The 22,164-nt window shown below is 34.9% G+C and overlaps 2 protein-coding genes across 2 annotated transcripts in view; both read right to left on the bottom strand.

Moving 5' to 3' along the window:
• phactr1 (phosphatase and actin regulator 1) overlaps window positions 1-6,172 on the bottom strand; it is a 37,355-nt gene extending 31,183 nt beyond the window's left edge. The window contains exon 1 of the mRNA XM_073816973.1: window positions 5,624-6,172. Within this exon, the coding sequence (XP_073673074.1) occupies window positions 5,624-5,744 (121 nt within the window). The 5' untranslated portion in view covers window positions 5,745-6,172. The remainder of the gene's footprint in view (window positions 1-5,623) is intronic.
• On the bottom strand, window positions 5,851-22,085 carry gptl (glutamic--pyruvic transaminase-like). Its single transcript, XM_073852846.1, has 11 exons — window positions 22,035-22,085; window positions 21,055-21,150; window positions 20,669-20,777; window positions 18,320-18,453; window positions 17,986-18,223; window positions 15,334-15,419; window positions 15,129-15,265; window positions 12,105-12,279; window positions 10,686-10,841; window positions 6,091-6,235; window positions 5,851-5,921 (listed from the first exon to the last, which is right to left on the bottom strand). The coding sequence occupies exons 1-11, from the start codon at window positions 22,083-22,085 to the stop codon at window positions 5,851-5,853; spliced, it is 1,398 nt and encodes a 465-aa protein (XP_073708947.1).
• Window positions 22,086-22,164: the final 79 nt, after the last annotated feature.

Genomic DNA, 22,164 nt, shown 5'->3' with positions numbered 1-22,164 from the left:
TTGTTTGAAGTTATTAAATCCAAAGCTAACGATGAATGGCACAGCAGTCGACATGTTTGTTCGTTGTCCTCTCATGTGTGGTGGCCGCGCCTAAAATAAAAAAAAATGTGTGGCCACGTCCGCTCGCAGCAGATACGTCACGTGTTACATGGGCAGGTTATAGGAGGGGAATAACAGCGAGCTCATCACTTGAAGTCTATCAATGACGAGTCTCAAGTCGAGGCTGAAGTCACTGTGTGTGCGACTTAAGTCGCACTCGAGTCCGAGTCTCAAACTCGAGTCCCCATCACTGAGTTTATCTGTGTGCTTTTAAAATGCATTTATATTTAACTAATCTATTTAACATTTATTTATTTAATGTTTTAAGTTTCTTAAATGTGGTTCCCCTTCAGTCGTTTCACTGCGACGTTACATATGGGAACTCGCTTGAGAGACCAATCATCTCTGAGCCTTATTCAAAAGGCCAATGAAAATTGGCGAGTGGTATTTGCATGCCAAGCCACTCCCCCGTACATACGGGTATAGAATATGGCGGTGTGCAACCACTCATTCAGACTTTTGCATCGGAGCCTTCATGACTCGAGCCGTCACAATTCTAAAGAAGAAGAATACTACTAGAGTTCTTCCACCGAGTTCACGCTCTCTCCGCTGGCGAGCTGTCAAGCCTAAAAGAGTGATTTCTGAAAGAGCATTGTTTGGCAGCCGCCAGCGTGATCCTACGGGCTGCCGTTTTCACGGCATCAACAAGCCTTCTGCAACCAGCGAGCAGCCCCGACAAGTGCACAGCTGCCCCGCGGCTCCTCCCTGGGCAAACCGGGATCATAAAAGAGCGAATTTCTCACGGCTGATAAGACATTCTTTTCAGAATGGCTTCTGAGTCCGGTAGTTTCCTCACCTCAGCGGACGGACATGAACGCTGCCTCACATGTTTGGGCTTTGAGCATGCTGAGGCGGCGTTCACGGATGTTCATGCCACCATTGCGAGCGCATGTCCATGGCCACGCTGAAGTCCCGCCGCTCGTTCGCGAGCCGGCTCCCCCCCGCCTTCCTCCCGTGGTAAGTTGTTAAGCCGCCAATGCTTTTCGGCTGCCGCGGTGAGACCCTACATCAGTTGAGCTAAAATTCCTGTCGCTAAAGACAGCGCTCCTGATTGCTCTGGCCTCCATCAAGAGGGTAGGGGACCTGTTGACGAAACGTGCCTAGAGTTGGGGCCCGGCGATTCTCACGTCATCCTGAGACCCCGGCCCGGTTATGTGCCCAAGGTTCCCACCACGCCTTTCCGCGATCAGGTGGTGAACCTGCAAGCTCTGCCCGTGGAGGAGGCAAACCCAGCTTCTGCGCTGCTGTGTCCAGTTCGCGCTCTACGTATATACATGGACCGCACTCTGCACTTCAGAAGCACTGAGCAGCTCTTTGTCTGCTTTGGAGGTTAGCAGAAAGGGAATGCTGTCTCCAAACAGAGGTTGGATCATTGGGTGGTTGATGCCATCTCCCTGTCATACCTATATCAGGGACAGCCATGCCCCTTAGGTGTAAGTGCCCACTCCACTCGGAGTGTTGCCTCATCCTATGCGTTGGCTCATGGCGCCTCACTAGCAGACATCTGTAAGGCTGTAAGGGCGACACCTAATACCTTCACCAGGTTCTACAACCTTCACGTAGAGGCCGTGTCCTCCCGTGTCTTAACATAGACATCAGGTGAGCGGGAGAACGGCTGGTGTCGCCTTGCTGCGCCATTCCTACGGGATCCGTGCGCTATTCCCAGTAGGTTCCCTCCGGCGAACTCTGGGCCCTCCATGCCCCGCAGTCAGGCCTAGATGCGGAGTAGTCCCTGACTGTGCTCCTGTCGGGTCTCCTTCGCCCCGCAGGTTGTGGCAACATGTCTCAGTATTTTTCCAGTGGTCAGCCAGAGGCCTCTGTTTCCCTCGTATATCCCTCAAAGTTTATGGATATATTGAAATACTTTTATTTCCACATGTAAGATCTCATGTACTCCGCCACCCCAACCTCTGCTTCAGTACAACTGGCATCCCTGTGGGGCCCCCTCTACTGGCCCTCAGGGCGTTGGGAAGGTTACGTTGCAATGTCCATCTGCTGACACGTCCGCCTGTCAGCACGTGGGTTGTGCGTAACGCGGCGTCCGGCTCGTGGCCTGTTCCATGGGTCTGTTCCCATATGTAACGTCTCCGTTCCCTCCTTCAGGGAACGAGGGTTACCTACGTAACCTAGACGTTTTTTCATCTAATATTTAATTTTATTTCATTAAAAAATATTTTAAAATAGTTAATAAACAACACTGGTCACCAAATCACATAAATATTTAAAAGTAAATACATAAAATGACAAGCACACAACCAAATTACTTAAAAATAATAATAATTAAAAAAAAAAGTATATATATATATATATATATATATATATAGAGAGAGAGAGAGAGAGAGAGAGAGAGAGAGAGAGAGAGAATTAAAATAAAATAATTATAATTAAAATAAATAATTTAAAAAAATCAATAATAAAAAAAACATTGTAAAAAAACTGAAAATATATTGAAAATAATACTTTACTGTAGAATTTTGTGTGACTGGACATAACTGTGACGTACTGACCAGTGCTGTTATTAACTAAAAGTATTAAACATTTATGTTAAATTGAAATAAAGCTGAAATATAATATAATATTAGAAAGTTAAAAGTTGTGAAAAACTTGAAAATGCAAATAAAATAAGTTTAAATTAAAGTTGTAAAATACTGAAATAAAAATGTAAGTTAAAAAGGAATATTAAAAAAAAAACCTGATTAAACTTGAATATTTTTTAAACTTAAAAAAATACTAATTCAAAATATAAATATCAAAATATTCATAAATACTATAATAATACTTCACTAAAAATACTGAGCGACTAGACATGATTGTGAGATTTAACTTAAAGTTTGTAAAATGTAAAATAAACAGCTCATCTACAACTTTGCATTCAAAGATTGAATGCAATGGTTTGAAGTTTAATTGGAGGGTCAGAAGGTTTGAATGTTTGAGGAGCATCAGCACTGATCTGCCCTTAAAACACTAATGAGATGAAACAGCTTCCAGCGGCTATAAAACACACACACACACACACACACACACACACACACACACACACACACACACACACACACACTTTACACTTCCAGCGCTGGGAAGATTCATTGTGACAGGAAAACCAGCCTGTAGGTCACAGTGCCATCCATCACTGCTTCACTATGACCTCATCACACTATAAAAGTAAGTGTATCATATCAGAGATGTCACAATAACACGCTAGAAAAACATGCACCTACTAAAAGTACTAAAATTACTAAAACTGATTTAGCAGTAGCAGATTTCTCTATTGATTCAGACCAGACCACTTTTTCATTATGGACTCATATTGTAGTTAAAAACATCTTAATGATGGATTTGTTTCAGCTTTTGTCTTCTCAAGATGTGAACTGATGGACTGGAGTGGTGTGGATTACTTGTGGATTATTGTGATGTTTTTATCAGCTGTTTGGGCTCTCATTCTGACGGCACCCATTCACTCCAAAGGATCCTTTGGAAAGACAGTGATGGAATGACACATTTCTGATGATGAAACAAACTCATCTGTGATTTTGTGTAAACTATTCCTTTAAAAAGCAACAGCAGGATTTGAGATCTATGATGGATGAGATGTTCAGCAGTTCAATTCTGCTCAGTTCCTCACACTATATAATGCACAAGTCCTACAGATGAGTTTTAGAGCTTAAATAGAGTATTAATCACCACATACTTTCATTGCATGGAATATAAAGCTCATGCATTCTGCCTAAACATCTCCTGTAGTGAATTAATACAGTCATGCGGAGACTGAAGATCTGAAACTTAATGCAATATAAAGATCCAGCAGATGAATTAGTGAGGTCACGTCATAAGATTCTCAACCTCCTTAAGATGAGCGCATTGAACTGCATGACTCACCGCATTTCACAACTGTGTGTGTGTGTGTGTGTGTGTGTGTGTGTGTGTGTGTGTGTGTGTGTGTGTGTGTGTGTGTTTCCACTTCACAAACATCTGCATTTCCAAAACACACCTCTGGAGCCACTTTAGCACTTATAAAATCATGGCATCATGGTCATTTTTATAGTACATTGGAATACCATGTAAATACTGTAGTATATGAGTATGGTTATCATCCAGTGCCATGATAATACCATAAAAAACATTTACCATGGTAGTATTGGAATTCTTTAAAGTAGATTGGAGTAAATACTGTAAATAATATGGTATTTGTCAATTCACCATGGTATTTTTAAAGTAGTTTGGATGTAAATATAATGGCACATGCGTATTTGGTATATACCATGGTCTTCCTTACATTCTATGATTTTTGAAAACAACAACATTACCATGGTATTCTTCTCAATATTTTGGCACACTATGAAAATAGTACCATATAGATATGGCAATTATAAAGTACCATGGAAATACCATGTTTTTGGAAATTTACCATGGTTATATTTTGAATTCTTTGAAGTAGCTTGGAGTAAATACGGTAAAAAACATGGTATATGTCATTCCACCATGGTGTTTTTCAAGTAGCTTGGAGTTGTATGCAAATATAATGACACATGCACATTTGTTACCACATTAAAACACATATACCATGGTATTTTTCTTGGTAAAAGATTCTTTGAAGTACCATATAATAAATACTGTAAATAGCATGGTATATGTCAATTTACCATGGTATTTTTAAAGTAGCTCGAAGTTCTGTATAAATATAATGGCACGTGTATTTGATACCATATTAAAGTAGATATACCATGGTATTCTTTAAGCACTCTGATTTTTTAGACACTGTACCATGGTATTCTTCAAAGTAATAGTACCATATGGGTATGGTAATCATGCAGTGAAATGGTAAAACCATGTTATTTTTTTTTTACACGTACCATGTTAATATTGGAAATATTTGAAGTACCTTAAAATAAATACACTAAAAACATGCTATAGCCTATGCCAATTTACCATGGTATTTTTAAAGTAGCTTGGAACACTATGTATATGTAATGGCATGTTAGTATTTGGTACTTTATTAAAGTGCATATACCATTATTTTTGGCCACTGAATGGTATTCTTCAAAGTACTTTGGAGTACCATGTAAATAGTACCATATTGGTATGGTAATCGATCATTTTTTTCACATGTACCATGGTAATATTGGAAATCTTTGAAGTAGTATGGAATAAATACTTATAAAACATGGTATATAATGCACCATTTTTTATTTTTTACATAGCATACCATACTACCATGGTATTTTTTAATATCTTGTGCATATAATGTCATTTGTGTCTATATTGCAATTATTTAGTAATGCATATAGCATGGTATGCTTTAAGTACTGTGGTATTCGGTCATGTCTAATTGTTAATCACTCGGTATTAACATTTTGGACACTAACATGGTAAAGCACGTGTTTTTAGACATTGGGTGCCAGTGTAAAATCATGGTGCACTTTACTTGGAGTGCCGTGCTGCTACCATCCAATAATCATTCAATCAATACCACGATATGACAGTAGCATGGTATTACCACAGTACAGCAGTGAACCCACACACTCACCTGTCTGTAGTGTGTAGGACAGCCTGGTTTCGGTCAGGTACGGCGTGTCGCTCTTGGATCGGGCTCTTCTGATGGGCCGCCGGTCCACATCCTCCTGCTCGGGCGCCGCCGCCGCCGCCATCAGAGCCGCGGGACCCCCGGTGCAGCCCCCGTTAACGGCGAGGGACAGTCACGGTAGAGACGCGGAAGGGGGAGGGATGGAGACTCCTCCTCACTCCGTTAACCGATCAACCGACACGACACACACGAAACAGCAGCGCACAGACCGTCAGTCGTATCCCGTCAGTCGCATCCCGCCCTGATGCAGCAGCACACCGATGAACGGAAACATCCAGAGCGCGTGGAAATCCTACTACCGTTACTAACCGGGATGACGTGTTCGGCACGGAGAATCTGCACCGATGCGGCGGAGAGCGAGCGTTCCGCGCGCGCGTCCCTCACGCGTTACACATGACACAGGCATGTACATGTAGTAAACACCGGGGAAAACGGCACCGATCTCCGTGCAGCTGTGACATCATCGGCGCTGATCATTGATGATCCGGAGCTCTTCACCTGTCTACGGTTCCGAGCTGACTCATACTGAACCATACAATAGCCCACTAGCTGACTCTAATTCACATGCTTCACCATTAAGAACTGGAATACAAATATAGAAATGCAAAAACACAAAATAAACAAAACTGAGAAATAAAACGAAAATGAAAAAAAGAAAAAGCAAACAAATAAAAATTGAAATAAAATAAAAAATGTAAAGATTTTTGCATGTTTAGGTTTCTGCACTATTCCTAGTTTGCATAAGTATTATTTCAGTGTGCTTTTGTAGTGTAAAAATTGTTTTAAGTAATTTGGAAAAAATACCTTAGTAATTAAGGTGATTATTTATTAAATAGGTATAAAGCTTAAATATGTAACTTCTCCAAAGAGAAAATTGTAAAAATTCGCCTGTTTTTTTTTTTGAGAGACCCCTTAATGGCACGTGTTGGGGGCGGAGTTTTCTGATTGTTCGACCAATGGCTGATAATGGATTATTTTGCATGCTTAGTTTATTTTAGTGTGCTTTTATAGCCTGCAAATCGAATTGTTTTAGGTAATTTGGAAAAATTAATAAATACCTTGGTATTTAAGGTAATTATAGACATAAGTTGTCAATCCACCAGAAAATTGTGAAAAATTCGCCAATTTCGCACATTTTTTTTTTTTTTTGAGCAACCCATCTAGTTCTAATGCTGCGTTCCAGGCAGGTTTTTGAGCTCGTAAATCACGACTTCAAATCATGACTCACGACTTTGTAGCGTTCCAGGCAAGTCACCCCAAACTGCCTGAGCGCATTTATTATTACATTATTAATTTGTTTGCAACGTTATATTGTCCTGAAGTCTATTTTTTCACTGTGTACCACTTGCATAAACACCACACCCGTAGGTGCTGACAAAGTGGTTTCGCGGGCTATGTCACGTCAGAACTCGGAACTGGGAGTACATCGATCTAGTACGAGTTCACGAGTGGGAAGTCACGGGTTTGACTCGTTCGGGTGCACTTTCACTGGTAGAAAGTTGGAAAAACACAAGTAACAGGCTGCCTGGAACGCGGCATAACTTTGGTTCTAATTGACACAACAACACTGATTCGACCAATAGCGCGCGTTGGGGGCGGAGTTTTCTGATTGTTTGACCAATGGCTGATCAAAATAAAAATGTATTGACAAAGAGAAACAACAACGCTACTTCAACCAATGGCGTGCACTGGGGGCGGAGTTATCTGATTGTTCGACCAATGGCTGATGGGAGGGGCGTGTTGGAAAAAGCTGTTGTTTATTTTCATATTTATTCCTTTTGGTTGCACAGAAATGACATACTGTTACATGACTTCTAGATAGAACTCAAGAAATTCTGCCATCTAGTGATCGTAAAAAGACACATTCATGTTCTGTTTTAAAAATACAGGTTTTGTAATTAAGTTATATATTTCTAAAAAAAATGACTATAAATATTTAACAGACTTTCACAAATATACTCAGTTCACCTTTATTAATTATAATTGACAAATACTCAGTGTTAATATTATGAAGATGATTTGTGTAATTTGATCAAAGAATGTTTATGTTGTTGTTTTATGATGATAAAAGAAAACGGAAGATTGATATTTATATATAGTGGTGGCCAAAATTATTAGGACACTAGTATTTTTACCAGGTAAAAGTGGTTTTAAGTCAGTTATTTCTATCTTTTGCTGTTGTGTGTAAGTAGGGAATATCAGTTTACATTTCCAAACATTCATTTTGCCCTTAATTGTAATAATCCAGTGAGATTTCTGTGAGATTTCAGCTGGTGAAAATACTAGAGTTCTAATAATTTTTCTTCTTTTCTTCTAATGTTTGACGTAAACCCTATACTGGAACTAAAGATTTTATAATTAAAATCTACACTTTTTTAGGTTTATGCAAAATAAAAAAACATTTACAGACTGAAAAATACAAAATTGAAATTTACTGTATGCTATTTTTATGCATTTTCACATTTGTGACAAAACAGTGTCTACTCACAATTAAAGCAGTAATGTTCATTACAGTGCAGTATCCTAATTAGGCTATTATTTGTTAAAAATTAATTTATTTATGAATTAATCCATTTAAAAAGAGCATTCTATTAATCTGAATGCAATTACGGTACTGTGATTTTTACTGTAATAAAAATTACAGCAGTACAATAAGTTACTGTGATTAATCTTACAGTCAGCATACTGTGGGATATATTACAGCAACTTACTTGCCAATTGCTGCCAGCAAGTTTCTGTAAATTTCACAGTTATCTCTTTACAGTGTAACCTTATTTGTATGAAAATGTGCTGCATAATAGGAACAACACAAGTACAGTTTCACATGATTGTGAATTTGTGCATTCATTTAACTTATTTAAACACTCTGTTGTGGTGCATTAAATGTTTCTCCAGTATCACAGTATTCTTTAAGGAACTGAAAGTGAAAACATCGGAGACGACGGAGAGCTTCCTCCAGTTCGTCTGATGGCATTAGCACACACAGCCTAAAACACACACACACACACACACACACACACACACACACACACACACACACACACACACACACACACAGAGACACAGTGTTGAGTATGTGTGTGTGTGTGTGTGTGTGTGTGTGTGTGTGTGTGTGTGTGTGTGTGTGTGTGTGTGTGTGTGTGTGTGTGCAATGCATGTCTAAAAAGGTCACAGTACCTCAAGTGGCAGCAGCTCTGTGAATGTGTGTGATCTTCACTGAAACCAACACACACACCCTGATCCTCCAACAACCTCCTGCTGTACAACAACCCTACAGACTACACACACACATAAATCCCATTATATCGCATTATAATGTAACGGTGATGATTTACATTCATGGGTCAAAGACGTTAAGATGTCCACGTCAAAAGAAATTTACAAAAGTGAATTTATGTCCATAGAAAGCACATTAAATAAGTAAAGTGTCTACTTCTGAGATTTTTAGAGAATAAAATGTCAAAATCTGGTTAAAATAACGTTACATTGTCATTCAGTGTAACACAATATTTATGTAAAATTCAAACAACATGCTTATTCTGATATGTGCATATTAAAATATATAAAAGAATAAGAAAGCATTGACATTTTATTGCGTTTTAAATTAGTAAATGGGCAAAACCTAGGATAGTGGCAAATTTTAAAAATGTAGAATTATATCTAATTAGTCTTTTAATGTCATAAATTGATTTTTGTTGTAAATATGCCTGATAAGATTGTTACACTGAATGAAATTTTAGTGGTTGCCTTCTGTAAATTAGGGAAAAATTTATGATTTTTTTTTTTTGCTCAGAAAAACAAAAACAAAAATGCAATTAAATGAAACAGAAAACTTTTTTTTTTTTCGGAAAGGCAACAACAATTTAAAGCAGTATTACACTTATTATTACACTTAAATTGATTTTAAGCTTAAAAATAAAATTAAACAGTCAAGTTGTAGAAGTTCTTTTGCAGCATGTTAGACAAGGATTATTATAGTTAACTAAAACTAAAACCATTAAAAAAATATCACAAATAAAATTACATGTATTATTTTATTACAATAAATGTCAACTGAAAAAAAAAAAACATTTAATATAACTACAAAAAACTTAAACATTTTATTTAAAGTTGATGTTTTAAAATAATTAAAACTAAAAATTAAGTTAAAACGGATAAAAACTAAAAATGTATAGATGTATTTTTCAAACAAACAACAAAATTACTTTATCTAAAATTAAAATTACAATAGAAAATAATTATAAAACTGTGTCAACTTTTATGTTACATTTTATTAAGCATGTGTGTGTCACTGCAAATTTATACAAAATCATTTTTCATTTTCAAAACCTTTTTTCCCCTCATTTTTGCACATATTTTTCTTTAAAAGACAGGAATTTTGGAATGACATTAAAGTAAATTCTTTAAGATTTAACTCAGGGGCACCATTGAAGTCCACTATATCGAGAAAAATCCTATTTTTTCCTTTTTCAAAAAACATAATTTCTTTACGGTTGAAGAAAGAAAGACAAGAACATCTTTGGATGACAAAGGGCTGAGTAAATTTTCTGTAAATTTTTGTTCTGGAAGTGAATTTCTTCTTTAAATAGCAGTGTAAATATGTGTGTGTGTGTGTGTGTGCGTGTGTGTGTGTGTGTGTGTGTGTGTGTGTGTGTGTGTGTGTGTGTGTGTGTGTGTGCGTGTACCTGGTATTCATCACGTTGTGGGGACCAAATGTCCCCACAAGGATAGGAATACCAGTAGATTTTGACCTTGTGGGGACATTTCTTAGGTCCCCATGAGGAAACAGGTTTATAAATCATGCACAATGAGTTTTTTTGAGGAAGTAAAAGTGTGCACAATCTCCTGTGAGGGCTAGGTTTAGGTGTAGGGTAGGTGTAGGGTCATAGAAAGTACGGTTTGTACAGTATAAAAACCATTACGCCTATGGAATGTCCCCATAAAACATGTAAACCCAACATGTGTGTGTGTGTGTGTGTGTGTGTGTGTGTGTGTGTGTTTGCACCTGTGAGTGTGTCAGTGCTGATTGAGGAAGAGTCAGGTGTGGATAGATGAAGATTCCACTCTGAACTGACTGACAGCTGAATCCTGGAAGATCATTAATAAACTCAACAGCCCTCGACATGTTATACTTCAGAGTTATTCGCCGAGACAACACCTCCTGAACACACACACATTTAAAAAAATACATATTAATTGTTCACATTAAATAATCTTTGATCAATACTTAACAGTTGTGTGGGAATAAAGAGTTGATTCCATTCTGAATACTTACATCACTTACATACTCACATAATATAAAATATTAAACATTATTCTTTGAATAATCTGCAGAAGCAATGTCTGTTTTTATAAAAGCTTGTTTCTGCTATGAAAAAAAGGTAATTGCAACTATTTACATCACAGTTCTGAGTTTGTTTTTTTAGAATTAAGAGATATTAAAAATCAGAAGCTCTGAATAGTGAGAAAACGTCAGAATTCTAAGATACAAACTCAGAATTGCAAGAAAAAAACATAAGTTGTGATATAAACTCAGGTTTATGATGAAAAAAGTCTGAATTGTGAGATAAATTTGCAAGAAAAAAACAAATTGTGATATAAACAAATTAAATTGTGATATACAGTAAACATTATGATATAAAAGGTTTACAATAAAAAAAGTCTGAATTGTGAGATACAAACTGAGGTTCACAAGAAAAAAAAGTCTTAGTTTGTGAGATATAAACTTAAATTTACAAGAAAAAAACTCTTGGTTGTGAGATATTAACTCACGTTTGTGAGAATAAATTTTGAATTGTCTCATAAAAATCTGAAATGAGAGGGAAGTCTGAATTGGTAGATGTAAACTCAGAAAAAAGGCCAAATTGTGAGACATAAACTGAAATTCACAAGAATAAAGTCTGAATTGTGAGATATAAACTCACATTTATTAGATATTGACTCGTAAAAAAGTTTGAATTGTCTCATAAAAACCTGAAATGAGAGGAAAAAAAAAGTCTGAATTGGTAGATGTAAACTCAGAATTGCAAGAAAAAAGGCCAAATTGTGAGACAAACTAAAATTCACAAGAAAAGAAGTCTTAATTGTGAGATATAATCTCACATTTGTGAGAAAAAAAGTCTGAATTGTGAGATAAAACCCACAATAACCTTTTTTTTTTTGCAAGAAAAAAAACATAAATTGAGATATAAACTCAGGTTTATGATAAATAAAGTCTAAATTGTGAGAAACAAACTGAGATTTACAAGAAAAAAAGTCTTAGTTTGTGAGATATAAACTCACATTTATTAGATATTGACTCGTGAACAAGTTTGAATTGTCTCATAAAAATCTGAAATGAGAGGGAAAACAGTCTGAATTGGTAGATGTAAACTCAGAATTGCAAGAAAAAAGGCCAAATTGTGGGACAAAAACTGAAATGTACCTGTGTGTATAAAGTGTAGGAAGGATCTCCAGGACGGGGCGGATCAGCCATGGCATCCAGAGCGATCTGACCAATCACAAGAGGACACAGATCTCCAGTCAGAAGAACCTCAGTGTAAAACATCACAGCTTCATCAACGTTCACCAGCTCCATAAAACCTGTCCTGAACCCACACCTGCATCAGATACAAACACTGACTGAGACTCAGCTTTAATCACAGCAATCAATTCGATTTGAACAGATATTCACATAGAAAACAGCTATTTTAAATTAAAACTAGATAAAAAAAGTTTGTCGAGACATTTTTCTAGCATGTTTAGTATGTTTCAAGCATGATTAGCAAGTTGCTAGCATGTTTCTAGCATATTAACAAGCTATTAGCATGTTGCTAGCATAATTAGCATGTTATTTGCATTATTACCATGTCATTAGCAAGTTGCTAGCATGTTTCTAGCATAATAACAAGCTATTAGCATGTTGCTAGCATAATTAGCATGTTATTTGCATTATTACCATGTCATTGGCAAGTTGCTAGCATGTTTCTAACATGTTTCTAACATAATTAATAAGTTGATAGCATTTTTCCAACAGCATGTTTCTAGCATATTTCTAGACTGACTAGCCAATTTGCTAGCATGTTTCTAACATGTTTCTAGCATGATTAGCAAGTTGCTAACATGTTTCTAGCCTGACCAGCAAGTTGCTAGCATGTTTATAGCATGATTAGCAAGTTTCTAGCATGTTTCTAGCATGATTAGCAAGTTTCTAACATGTTTCTAGCCTGACCAGCAAGTTGCTAGCATGTTTATAGCATGATTAGCAAGTTTCTAGCATGTTTCTAGCATGATTAGCAAGTTTCTAGCATGTTTCTAGCATGATTACCAAGTTTCTAACATGTTTCCAACATGATTAGCAAGTTGCTAGCATGTTTCTAGGCTGACTAGCAAGTTGATAGCATGTTTCCAACATGTTTCTAGCATGATTAGCAAGTTTCTAACATGTTTCCAACATGATTAGCAAGTTGCTAGCATTTTTATAGGCTGACTAGCAAGTTGCTAGCATGTTTCTAGCATGATTAGCAAGTTTCTAACATGTTTCCAACATGATTAATAAGTTGATAGCATGTTTATATGCTGACTATCAAGTTGATAGCACATTTCTAGCATGATTAGCAAGTTGCTAACATGTTTCTAGCCTGACTTGCAAGTTGCTAGCATGTTTCTATGCTGACTAGCAAGTTGATAGCACATTTCTAGCATGATTAGCAAGTTGCTAACATGTTTCTAGCCTGACTTGCAAGTTGCTAGCATGTTTCTATGCTGACTAGCAAGTTGATAGCACATTTCTAGCATGATTAGCAAGTTGCTAGCATGTTTCTATGCTGACTAGCAAGTTGATGGCACATTTCAAGCCTGATTAGCAAGTTTCTAGCATGCTTCCAACATGATTAGCAAGTTGCTAGCATGTTTCTAGCATGATTAGCAAGTTTCTAGCATGTTTCCAACATGATTAGCAAGTTGCTAGCATGTTTCTAGGCTGACTAGCAAGTTGACAGCACATTTCTAACATGTTTCTAGCATGATTAGCAAGTTTCTAGCATGCTTCCAACATTATTAGCAAGTTGCTAGCATGTTTCTAGCATGATTAGCAAGTTTCTAGCATGTTTCCAACATGATTAGCAAGTTGCTAGCATGTTTCTAGGCTGACTAGCAAGTTGACAGCACATTTCTAACATGTTTCTAGCATGATTAGCAAGCTACTAGCATGTTGATAGCTTGGCTTGGCTAGATAGTGAAATTATATATGTGACCCTGGACCACAAAACCAGTCATAAGGTTAAATTTTACAAAACTGAGATATATACATCATATGAAATCTCAATAAATAAGCTTTCTATTGATGTATGGTTTGTTAGGATAGGACAATATTTGGCCGAGATACATCTATTTGAAAATCTGGAATCTGAGGGTGCAAAAAAATCAAAATACTGAGAAAATTACCTTTAAAGTTGTCCAAATTAAGTTCTTAACAATGCATATTACTAATCAAAAATTACATTTTGATATATTTACAGTAGGAATTTTACAAAAAATCTTCATGGAACATGATCTTTACTCAATTTACTAATGATTTTTGACATAAAAGAAAAATCAATAATTTTGACCCATACTATGTATTTTGGCTATTGCTACAAATATACCCCAGCGACTTAAGACTGGTTTTGTGGTCCAGAGTCACAAATATTAGATAGAATGGATTAGAAATAGTTGATAGAAGGCAAAGGCCGTTTCTCAATATGCGTTCTTGTCTGTACTTGTGTTCTTGTGAAACGTCATCAGTTGTCGCCCAAGTACTGTTCCAATTCAAAGTTCACATCTATCGAGTACAGTTCAAATCCCCGGATGTGTTCTTGCTCCGCCCCTTTTATCAAGGATGCATCAAGAGGAGACTTGTGCGAACTTGAGGCAGCCATGTATCCCAGAATGCATTTCGCACCAATCAGCGAGCGTTAATGGCGGAGGAGAAAACCCACATTACTTTCAAAATATTACTGTTATTGTGTCATGAAATGTAGGTTTAAGAGTATTTCAGGTGAGAATGTAGTTGTTTAAAACTCAAATCTGCGGTTTATTTACAAAGACATGTCACTCGGCGGCCATCTTTGAAACGCTGGACTTCTAACGGCAGCTGCGCTGACTTTACTAATCAACGATTGGCTCTTTCACTAAGAAGGCGGGGCTTCGCGGCCATAATGAACGGTGCATTTTTCCCCATTCAAAACTATACGAGTGACATGTCTTGGGTATTCTAGTCTTTGTAGAAGGGAAGCTTGATTGAGTCTCAAGGGATTCTTGGAGTTCAAATTTGAATTTTGACAGTTGGCTTTGTCAAGGCAAACTAATAATATTTCACAGTTTTTACTATATTTTTGATCAAAAAAGTAGGGTATGGTAAAAAGATAAGCACATTGAGATTTGGTTTTAATTGTCTGATATCATGAAAGACTGGTTTGGAAAGACTGACTCTCCCATGATGCCGTTGGAGAGCGAATGCATCGAGGCCAGTTGAACTCTATGAGAATACGGTTGGCCCATCTCAGCCAGAACACGCTTATATGACACAAACTCTGAGCCGTCTGCAAAAACTGAGTCCTGATAAACCTGAGACGGGAACAAAAAAAAGATTACCAAAACACAAAATTTTTAAATATTGAAAATAAAATCTAAACACTTTCCTCATCGACCAACAAGAAAAGCTCTTCATCCGCAGCAAAGCGAATCACATCCTCAATGGAGTCTCTGCTCTGAACATGACCTGGAAAAAACACATATTTATATGACAATTCATCAATTCACTTACAAAAACTACCACAGTATCATATACTTCACATTAGGTATTATATATACTGTATTCATTTGAAGTCATTTAACACTTGGATCAAACCTTTAATCTGAAGATTAAAGGATTAGTTCACTTTCATAACAACAATGCACAGATAATGTACTCACTACTCACCCTCTTGTCATCCAAGATGTTCATGTCTTTCTTTCTTCAGTCGTAAAGAAATTATGTTTTTTTTGAGGAAAACATTTCAGGATTTCTCTCTTTATAATGTATATGGATGGCGCCCCGAAGTTTGAACTTCCGAAATGCAGTTTAAATGCAGCTTCAAAATGCTCTAAACGATCCCAGTCGAGGAGGAAGGGTCTTATCTAGCGAAACGATCGGTTATTTTCGAAACAAATTGACAATTTATATACTTTTTAACCTCAAATGCTCGTCTTGTCTCATCTCTGCGCAGCACATTCAAAGTGTGTGTGATTCGGGTAAATACAGTTAGGGTACGTCTAAAAACTCCCATCTCGTTTATGTCTTCAATGTCAAAATCGTCCTACAATGCGGTTTTTACCTTTTTTTTTGTTAAGGGCGTTTGAGTTTCTTTGTATGTTCACTCTGTAAACACTATGTCGGTACTTTTGCAGCGATCTAAGGCGATTTCGAAGTTACGTAAGAAAACGAGATAGGAGTTTTTAGACGTACCCTAACTGTATTTACCTGAATCACACACACTTTGAATGTACTGCGCAGAGATGAGACAAGACGAGCATTTGAGGTTAAAAAGTATAAAAAATTGTCAATTTGTTTAGAAAATAACCGATCGTTTCGCTAGAAAAGACCCTTCCTCCTCGGCTGGGATTGTTTAGAGCCTTTTGAAGCTGCATTTAAACTGCATTTCGGAAGTTCAAACTTCGGGGCGCCATCCATATCCGTTATAAAGAGAGAAATCCTGAAAAGTTTTCCTCAAAAAAAACAATTTCTTTACGACTGAGGAAAGAAAGACATGAACATCTTGGATGACAAGGGGGTGAGTACATTATCTGTGCATTGTTGTTATGAAAGTGAACTAATCCTTTAACACCTGTAATTAATCATTTAATTTTAGATGGCTAATTAATCTCTGTTCTGTGTGTGTAACTCTTTTAGGCAGTGCTGGGTGTAACTATTTACTATTTAAGTAATTAGTTACTGTAATTTAGTTACTTTTCCCTTGAAAAATTAAAGTAAGGGATTACTCTTTATTTAATTACAGTTACTACTTATGTAATTGAACATAATACTGTGTATAGATTGTAGAATATTTATATACAATACAATACTGGATTTAACATCAAAATTTAAAGTCTAACCTTAAAATGCATGCTCAATTAAAAAAATGAGTTAATAAGAATATTGATAACACTTTAGTGTCCAATTCTCACTATTAACTAGTTGGTTATTAGCATGAATATTACTGAGATATTGGCTGTTTAATATTACTCAAAAAGCACATATTAATGTCTTATTCTGAATACGTAATCCTACCCAATTCCTAAATTTAACAACTGCTTTACTAAGTATTAATATGCATGTTGAGAAAAATTAAAAAGAATTAAAAGAACCTTGTCACTGTTAGTAACTAGTAATTAATTACTTTTTTAGAGTAACTTACCCAACACTGCTTTTAGGGCTGAGTAATATAGAAAAAAAAAAACAATTCTCAATACATTTCAGCTTTGTGACAATATCACATACATAATTAATGAATTTACACCAAAACTTAAACAAATTTTATTTTTAGACATATCAGCCTAGCTGTTGACTAATACATTGTTGTTGTTACTGATAAATATTTTAATCTAAGAAATAAAATATTTATTTAAAATAAATTAAAAATTGTTATATTTTTCCAGACTGTTTTATCAAATAAACATAAGAAAAAATATTTGTAATTATTTTATGAAATAAATGTAATTTTGTTAATATACAGCAATATTAGCTATGATATATTATAAATAAATATTAAATTAATCAAGTCGTGAATCAAAACTCTCAAAAACATTTTTGCAATAAACTTCTAAAAAACATTATATATATATATATATATATATATTTTTTTTTTTTTTTTTACATCTCCAAATTGCAAGTCAGAATTATGAGACTTAAACTCAGAGGGAAAAGGAAGAATTGTGAGATGAAAAGTTTGATATGTTTTGTATTTTTTTTAAAAACAATATTTTTTTTATTCCAGAAAAAAAGCTGAATTGTGAGATCTAAAACGTGTTTACACCTCAAAAAAAAAAAAAAATTAAAGGTAATTGTGACTTTTTATTCTCACAGTTTTGAGTTCATATCTCCAAACTGCAAGACGAAAAGTCTGAATTGTAAGATAAAAGGTCGCAAAGACCTTTTTAATATTTGTAAACATCTTAATATATTCACAAGTTATGAAACCACGAAGAGCTGCAAATAAAAGGTGTACTGTATTAACATCATCACAATTTTCACAGTTCTGCTTCATATTAAATCATTGTGAATTTATTATGTATTAATTGTCCCGTACCTGTAGGGTTGCCAGGGTTGCTGATGTAAATCCCCCTAGGAAAGCACCCCCCTCTCGACACCTGGATAGCTCTGTTTAACTCCGCCCTCTCCAAGCTCCACCCACTATGCTCTTGCAGCTGATAGGTCACTGAAACCACACCCATCCTCTCCAGGAGGCGTGTCAGAGTGTGAGGGGCGGGGTCTGGGATCAAAACCGCAGACATGACCTCTGATTGACACAGCAGCCGCAGCATCACCTGCATTCAGTTTGGTAATGATATGAACTTTATTTTTGATCTTCTAATCACCCACAGCTGAAGTATTATTATAAATAATAAGATTTTGGTTTGTACCATTAAAGCTCTCTGGGTATCAACAGTGATGAAGACTTGCTCTGGATGGGACGGGACGCCTCCATCCCGTAGAGAAATGGACTTTGCTATAGTGTTTCTCACGTACGTCATTCCACAGGACTCAGTGTATGAACCTAAGAAGAGAAGCAAACAGACACTTAGATCGTAAGCCTCACAGGTCACATGATTACAGTATTAGTAAAACTACATTACAGTGCACATTCAAATTGAGAAATGTAATTTTTTAAATCAATAAATAAATAATCAATAATCAAAAAAAAAATCAAACAAATATATTTTATATATTATGAAAATATATTATAAATATAAAATATTTATGTGACCCTGGACCACAAAACCAATCATAATGGTCTTATATAAGACTGTAAAGCTGAAATAAGCTTTGATGTATGGTTTGTTAGGATAGGACAATATTTGGTCGAGATACAACTATTTGAGAAGAGTGTAAAAAAAATCTAAATATTGCGAAAATTAAGTTTTGATATATTTACGGTAGGAATTTTACAAAATATCTTCATGGAACATGATCTTAATATCCTAATGATTTTTGGTGTAAAAGAAAAATGTGTAATTTTGACCCATACACTGTATTGTTGGCTATTGCTACAAATATTCCAGTGCTACTTAACACTGGTTTTGTGGTCCAGGGTCACATATTATAAAGTAAAATTGTGAAATCGTTAAATTTATATACATATATGAAATCTCAAAGAAATGTCATATTTAAAAAAAAAATATAAATTATAATATGATTTCATTAATAACTTAATATATATACTGTATATATATATATATATATATATATACACACACACACACAGTGCCCTCCACTAATATTGGCACCCTTAGTAAATATGATCAAAGGTGTAATAAATCTGCATCATTTATCCTTTAGATCTTTTATTCGAAAAATTCACAAAATTCTACCCTGTCATTGAAGTAAAATGATGGAAAATGGGGGGAATCTCATTATGAAAAAAAATGTTTTTCTCTAGTTCACGTTGGCCACAATTATTGGCACCCCTAAAAATTTGTCTAAGTAAAATATCTCTGAAGTATATTCCCATTAATATTACAATTTATTTTAGCCCATATAAATATGAGGAACACAAAAGCCAAATTCCCTTAATCATCATCACAAGAAGTAAAACCAAAGAATGTAGTTCTGATGTGCAGAACAAGTTTTTTGAGCTTCACAAAATAGAAAGTGGCTGGAAGAAAAGAGCTAAAGCATTAAAAATCCCCATTCCCTCCATCAGGACAATAATTAAGAAGTTCCAATCAACTAAAGATGTTACAAATCTGCCTAGAAGAGGATGTGTGTCTATATCATCCTAATGCACGATAAGGAGAAGAGTTTGAGTGGCCAAAGACTCTCCAAGAATCAAGAATTGCAGAGAATTGTTGAGTCTTAGGGTCAGAAAGCCTAAAAGATTTATTTTCACATCCACCTTTGCTCATATTTACCAAGGGTGCCAATATTAGTGGAGGGCACTGTATATATTATAACATGTACATTTAAATTTCATACATGCAAATTTATATAATATGTAATATATAACTCTTAAGCATAAAAACAATACGTGTAATACTGCTTTAAATTGTTGTTTTTCCAAAAAAATATTACAAAGTTTTCTGTTTCATTTAGTTGCGTTTTTGTTATTCTGAGCAAAAAAAAAAAAAAAAAAAAAAAATCTTACATTTTCCCCTAATTTACAGAAGACTAAAATGTCTTTCGGTGTAACAATCTTGTCAGGCATATTTACAACAAAAATCAATTTATGACATAAATAAATACTAATTAGAAGTAATTCTACATTTTTAAATTTAAAATGTGCAACTATAGCTTTTGCCTAATTGTCAGTAAGAATTTTTACTAATTTAAAACACAATCAAATTCAATATGCTCCCTTATTCTATTATATATTTTAATATGTACAAGTCAGAATAATGTCGTTTGAATTTTTACATAAATATTGTGTCACACTGAATGACAATATAACATTATTTCAACCAAATATTGACATTTTATTAGCCAAAAACTTATTTGAAATCTTAAAAGTACACTTTACTTACATTAAAAGTACTTTCTATGGACATAAAATCACTTTTGTAAATTTCTTTTGACGTGAACATCTTAAAATTCCAAAATAAATTCCAAAATAAAAGTATAAAATGTTTAGAATTAATATTTTATTATAAAATGCATATGTATAATACTTTAAAATAATTATTTTTTATTTGTGTGTGTATAATATAAATATATAATATACATATAAATTTATATATGCCCTGAGAATTTCCCACAAAAACACAGACTATCTTTACCGATACTGCCTCCATCAAAGTGACTGAGGAGTTTCTGAGCTCTGAGACGAGCGTCAGGAGGAAGATCGTCGCCCTGCAGGATTCTGGGATACGTACATCCAGCTATAACCTGACAGACACAAGTCAACACCAAACACCATTCACTATTATAATGCAATGCATTACTGGATAATCAGCGAGGAAAATATCAATGTGTTTCTGATGCAGAGCATGTTAAATATTTCTTAAAGATTATGAGACGAAACATTATATTCATTACACTACATGAACGTGCATTAAGTAAGTTTTTTGGATGTCCTTTGCCACAAAATCAAAGTGCAATTATAAAAAAAGTGCAATGTTAAATATATCACTTATTTAAATCAACAATTAACAACTCATCAGACCTGTCTAACAAAGGTTATTGGTTTGATTCCAGCATTGTGAGAGTCTCCAGAACTCAAATCCAGAATCTTCCTGAAGGATGCATTCATATTCATCCCCTGCGAAAGGAGAAATATGACATTAGTGAAGTTTGCACAAAATATAGATCTTAAAAATGCATTTTTACATGAACAAATGATCTGAAATGAAGGTGATTTGGTGTGTGATTTACTTTGAAGCAACACACTGCATTACATGTAAAAAGTAAAATTAGTAAAACTACAAATGCAATTTTTAAGTAGAGTAATACATACTCCAAAAAATTTTATTTACAACTTGTAACAATCATTTTTACACTCATTTGTGTGTAATTTTACTAAAGTTAATAAATAAAATAAATTAAGAACTATTATTAAATAGTCATCATTATTATTAACTTAATATTGTTTTTTATTGCAAAAATGTGCATCTGTGCACATTTCAGGTTTGATATGTCATAATTCATGTAGTGTCAAACATAATAACCAATATTAAATAAGGAAACTTCAATATTATTAAGTATAAAAAAAATACACAGAGCTTTAAAAATGTAACATTTTGAAACTGTAAATTTTAGATGGTAATAATTAAAATTGTTGTATTAAATTAACATTTTAAATAAATATTTTACTTTAAATGTGTAAAAAGATTCGAAGGAAAGATTCGAATTAGCTCACACTTTATTTTAACTAACTATTAACTATGACGTTAATCTCAATAAATGCATAATTTGCTGCTTATTAATAGTTAGTAAGATAGTGGTTAAATTTGGGTTAGGATTGGGATTTTATTAAGTACTAATAAACAATAGGACAGTAATATGAATGCTAAAAAGCAACTAGTTAGTGGTGAGAATTGATCTCTAAAGTGTTGCTTAAAATTATTTTATTAAATGCAAAAATTTTTTTTTAGCTTAAATCACAATAACATTATTTAGTTAGACTTTTACTGTGTATTATTTCACCTGCTCTTTCTTGGCTGATGGTGGTCCGGTTATTTTCTTCAGATCAGACATGTCTCTAGACGTCTTCTGTCTCTGTTCATTCGACAAACAGCTCAGTGTCTCTCCTCTCATTCAATATATGACTGCATTA

Source organism: Garra rufa, chromosome 13 (genome assembly GCF_049309525.1).
Source record: "Garra rufa chromosome 13, GarRuf1.0, whole genome shotgun sequence".
Taxonomy (NCBI): domain Eukaryota; kingdom Metazoa; phylum Chordata; class Actinopteri; order Cypriniformes; family Cyprinidae; genus Garra; species Garra rufa.
Note: the sequence above shows the minus strand (reverse complement) of the source record. Positions and strands in the feature narration are given on the sequence as shown.

Bases quoted from the DNA above. Each gene is read 5' to 3' on its own strand.
- gptl (XM_073852846.1), bottom strand. From the start codon at position 22,085: ATGTCTGATCTGAAGAAAATAACCGGACCACCATCAGCCAAGAAAGAG. The intron at 21,151-22,034 runs GTGAAATAATAC...CTCCTTTCGCAG, and splicing joins CATCAGCCAAGAAAGAGCAG to GGGATGAATATGAATGCATC. The intron at 15,266-15,333 runs GTTTAGATTTTA...TTCCCGTCTCAG, and splicing joins TGTTGGTCGATGAGGAAAGT to GTTTATCAGGACTCAGTTTT.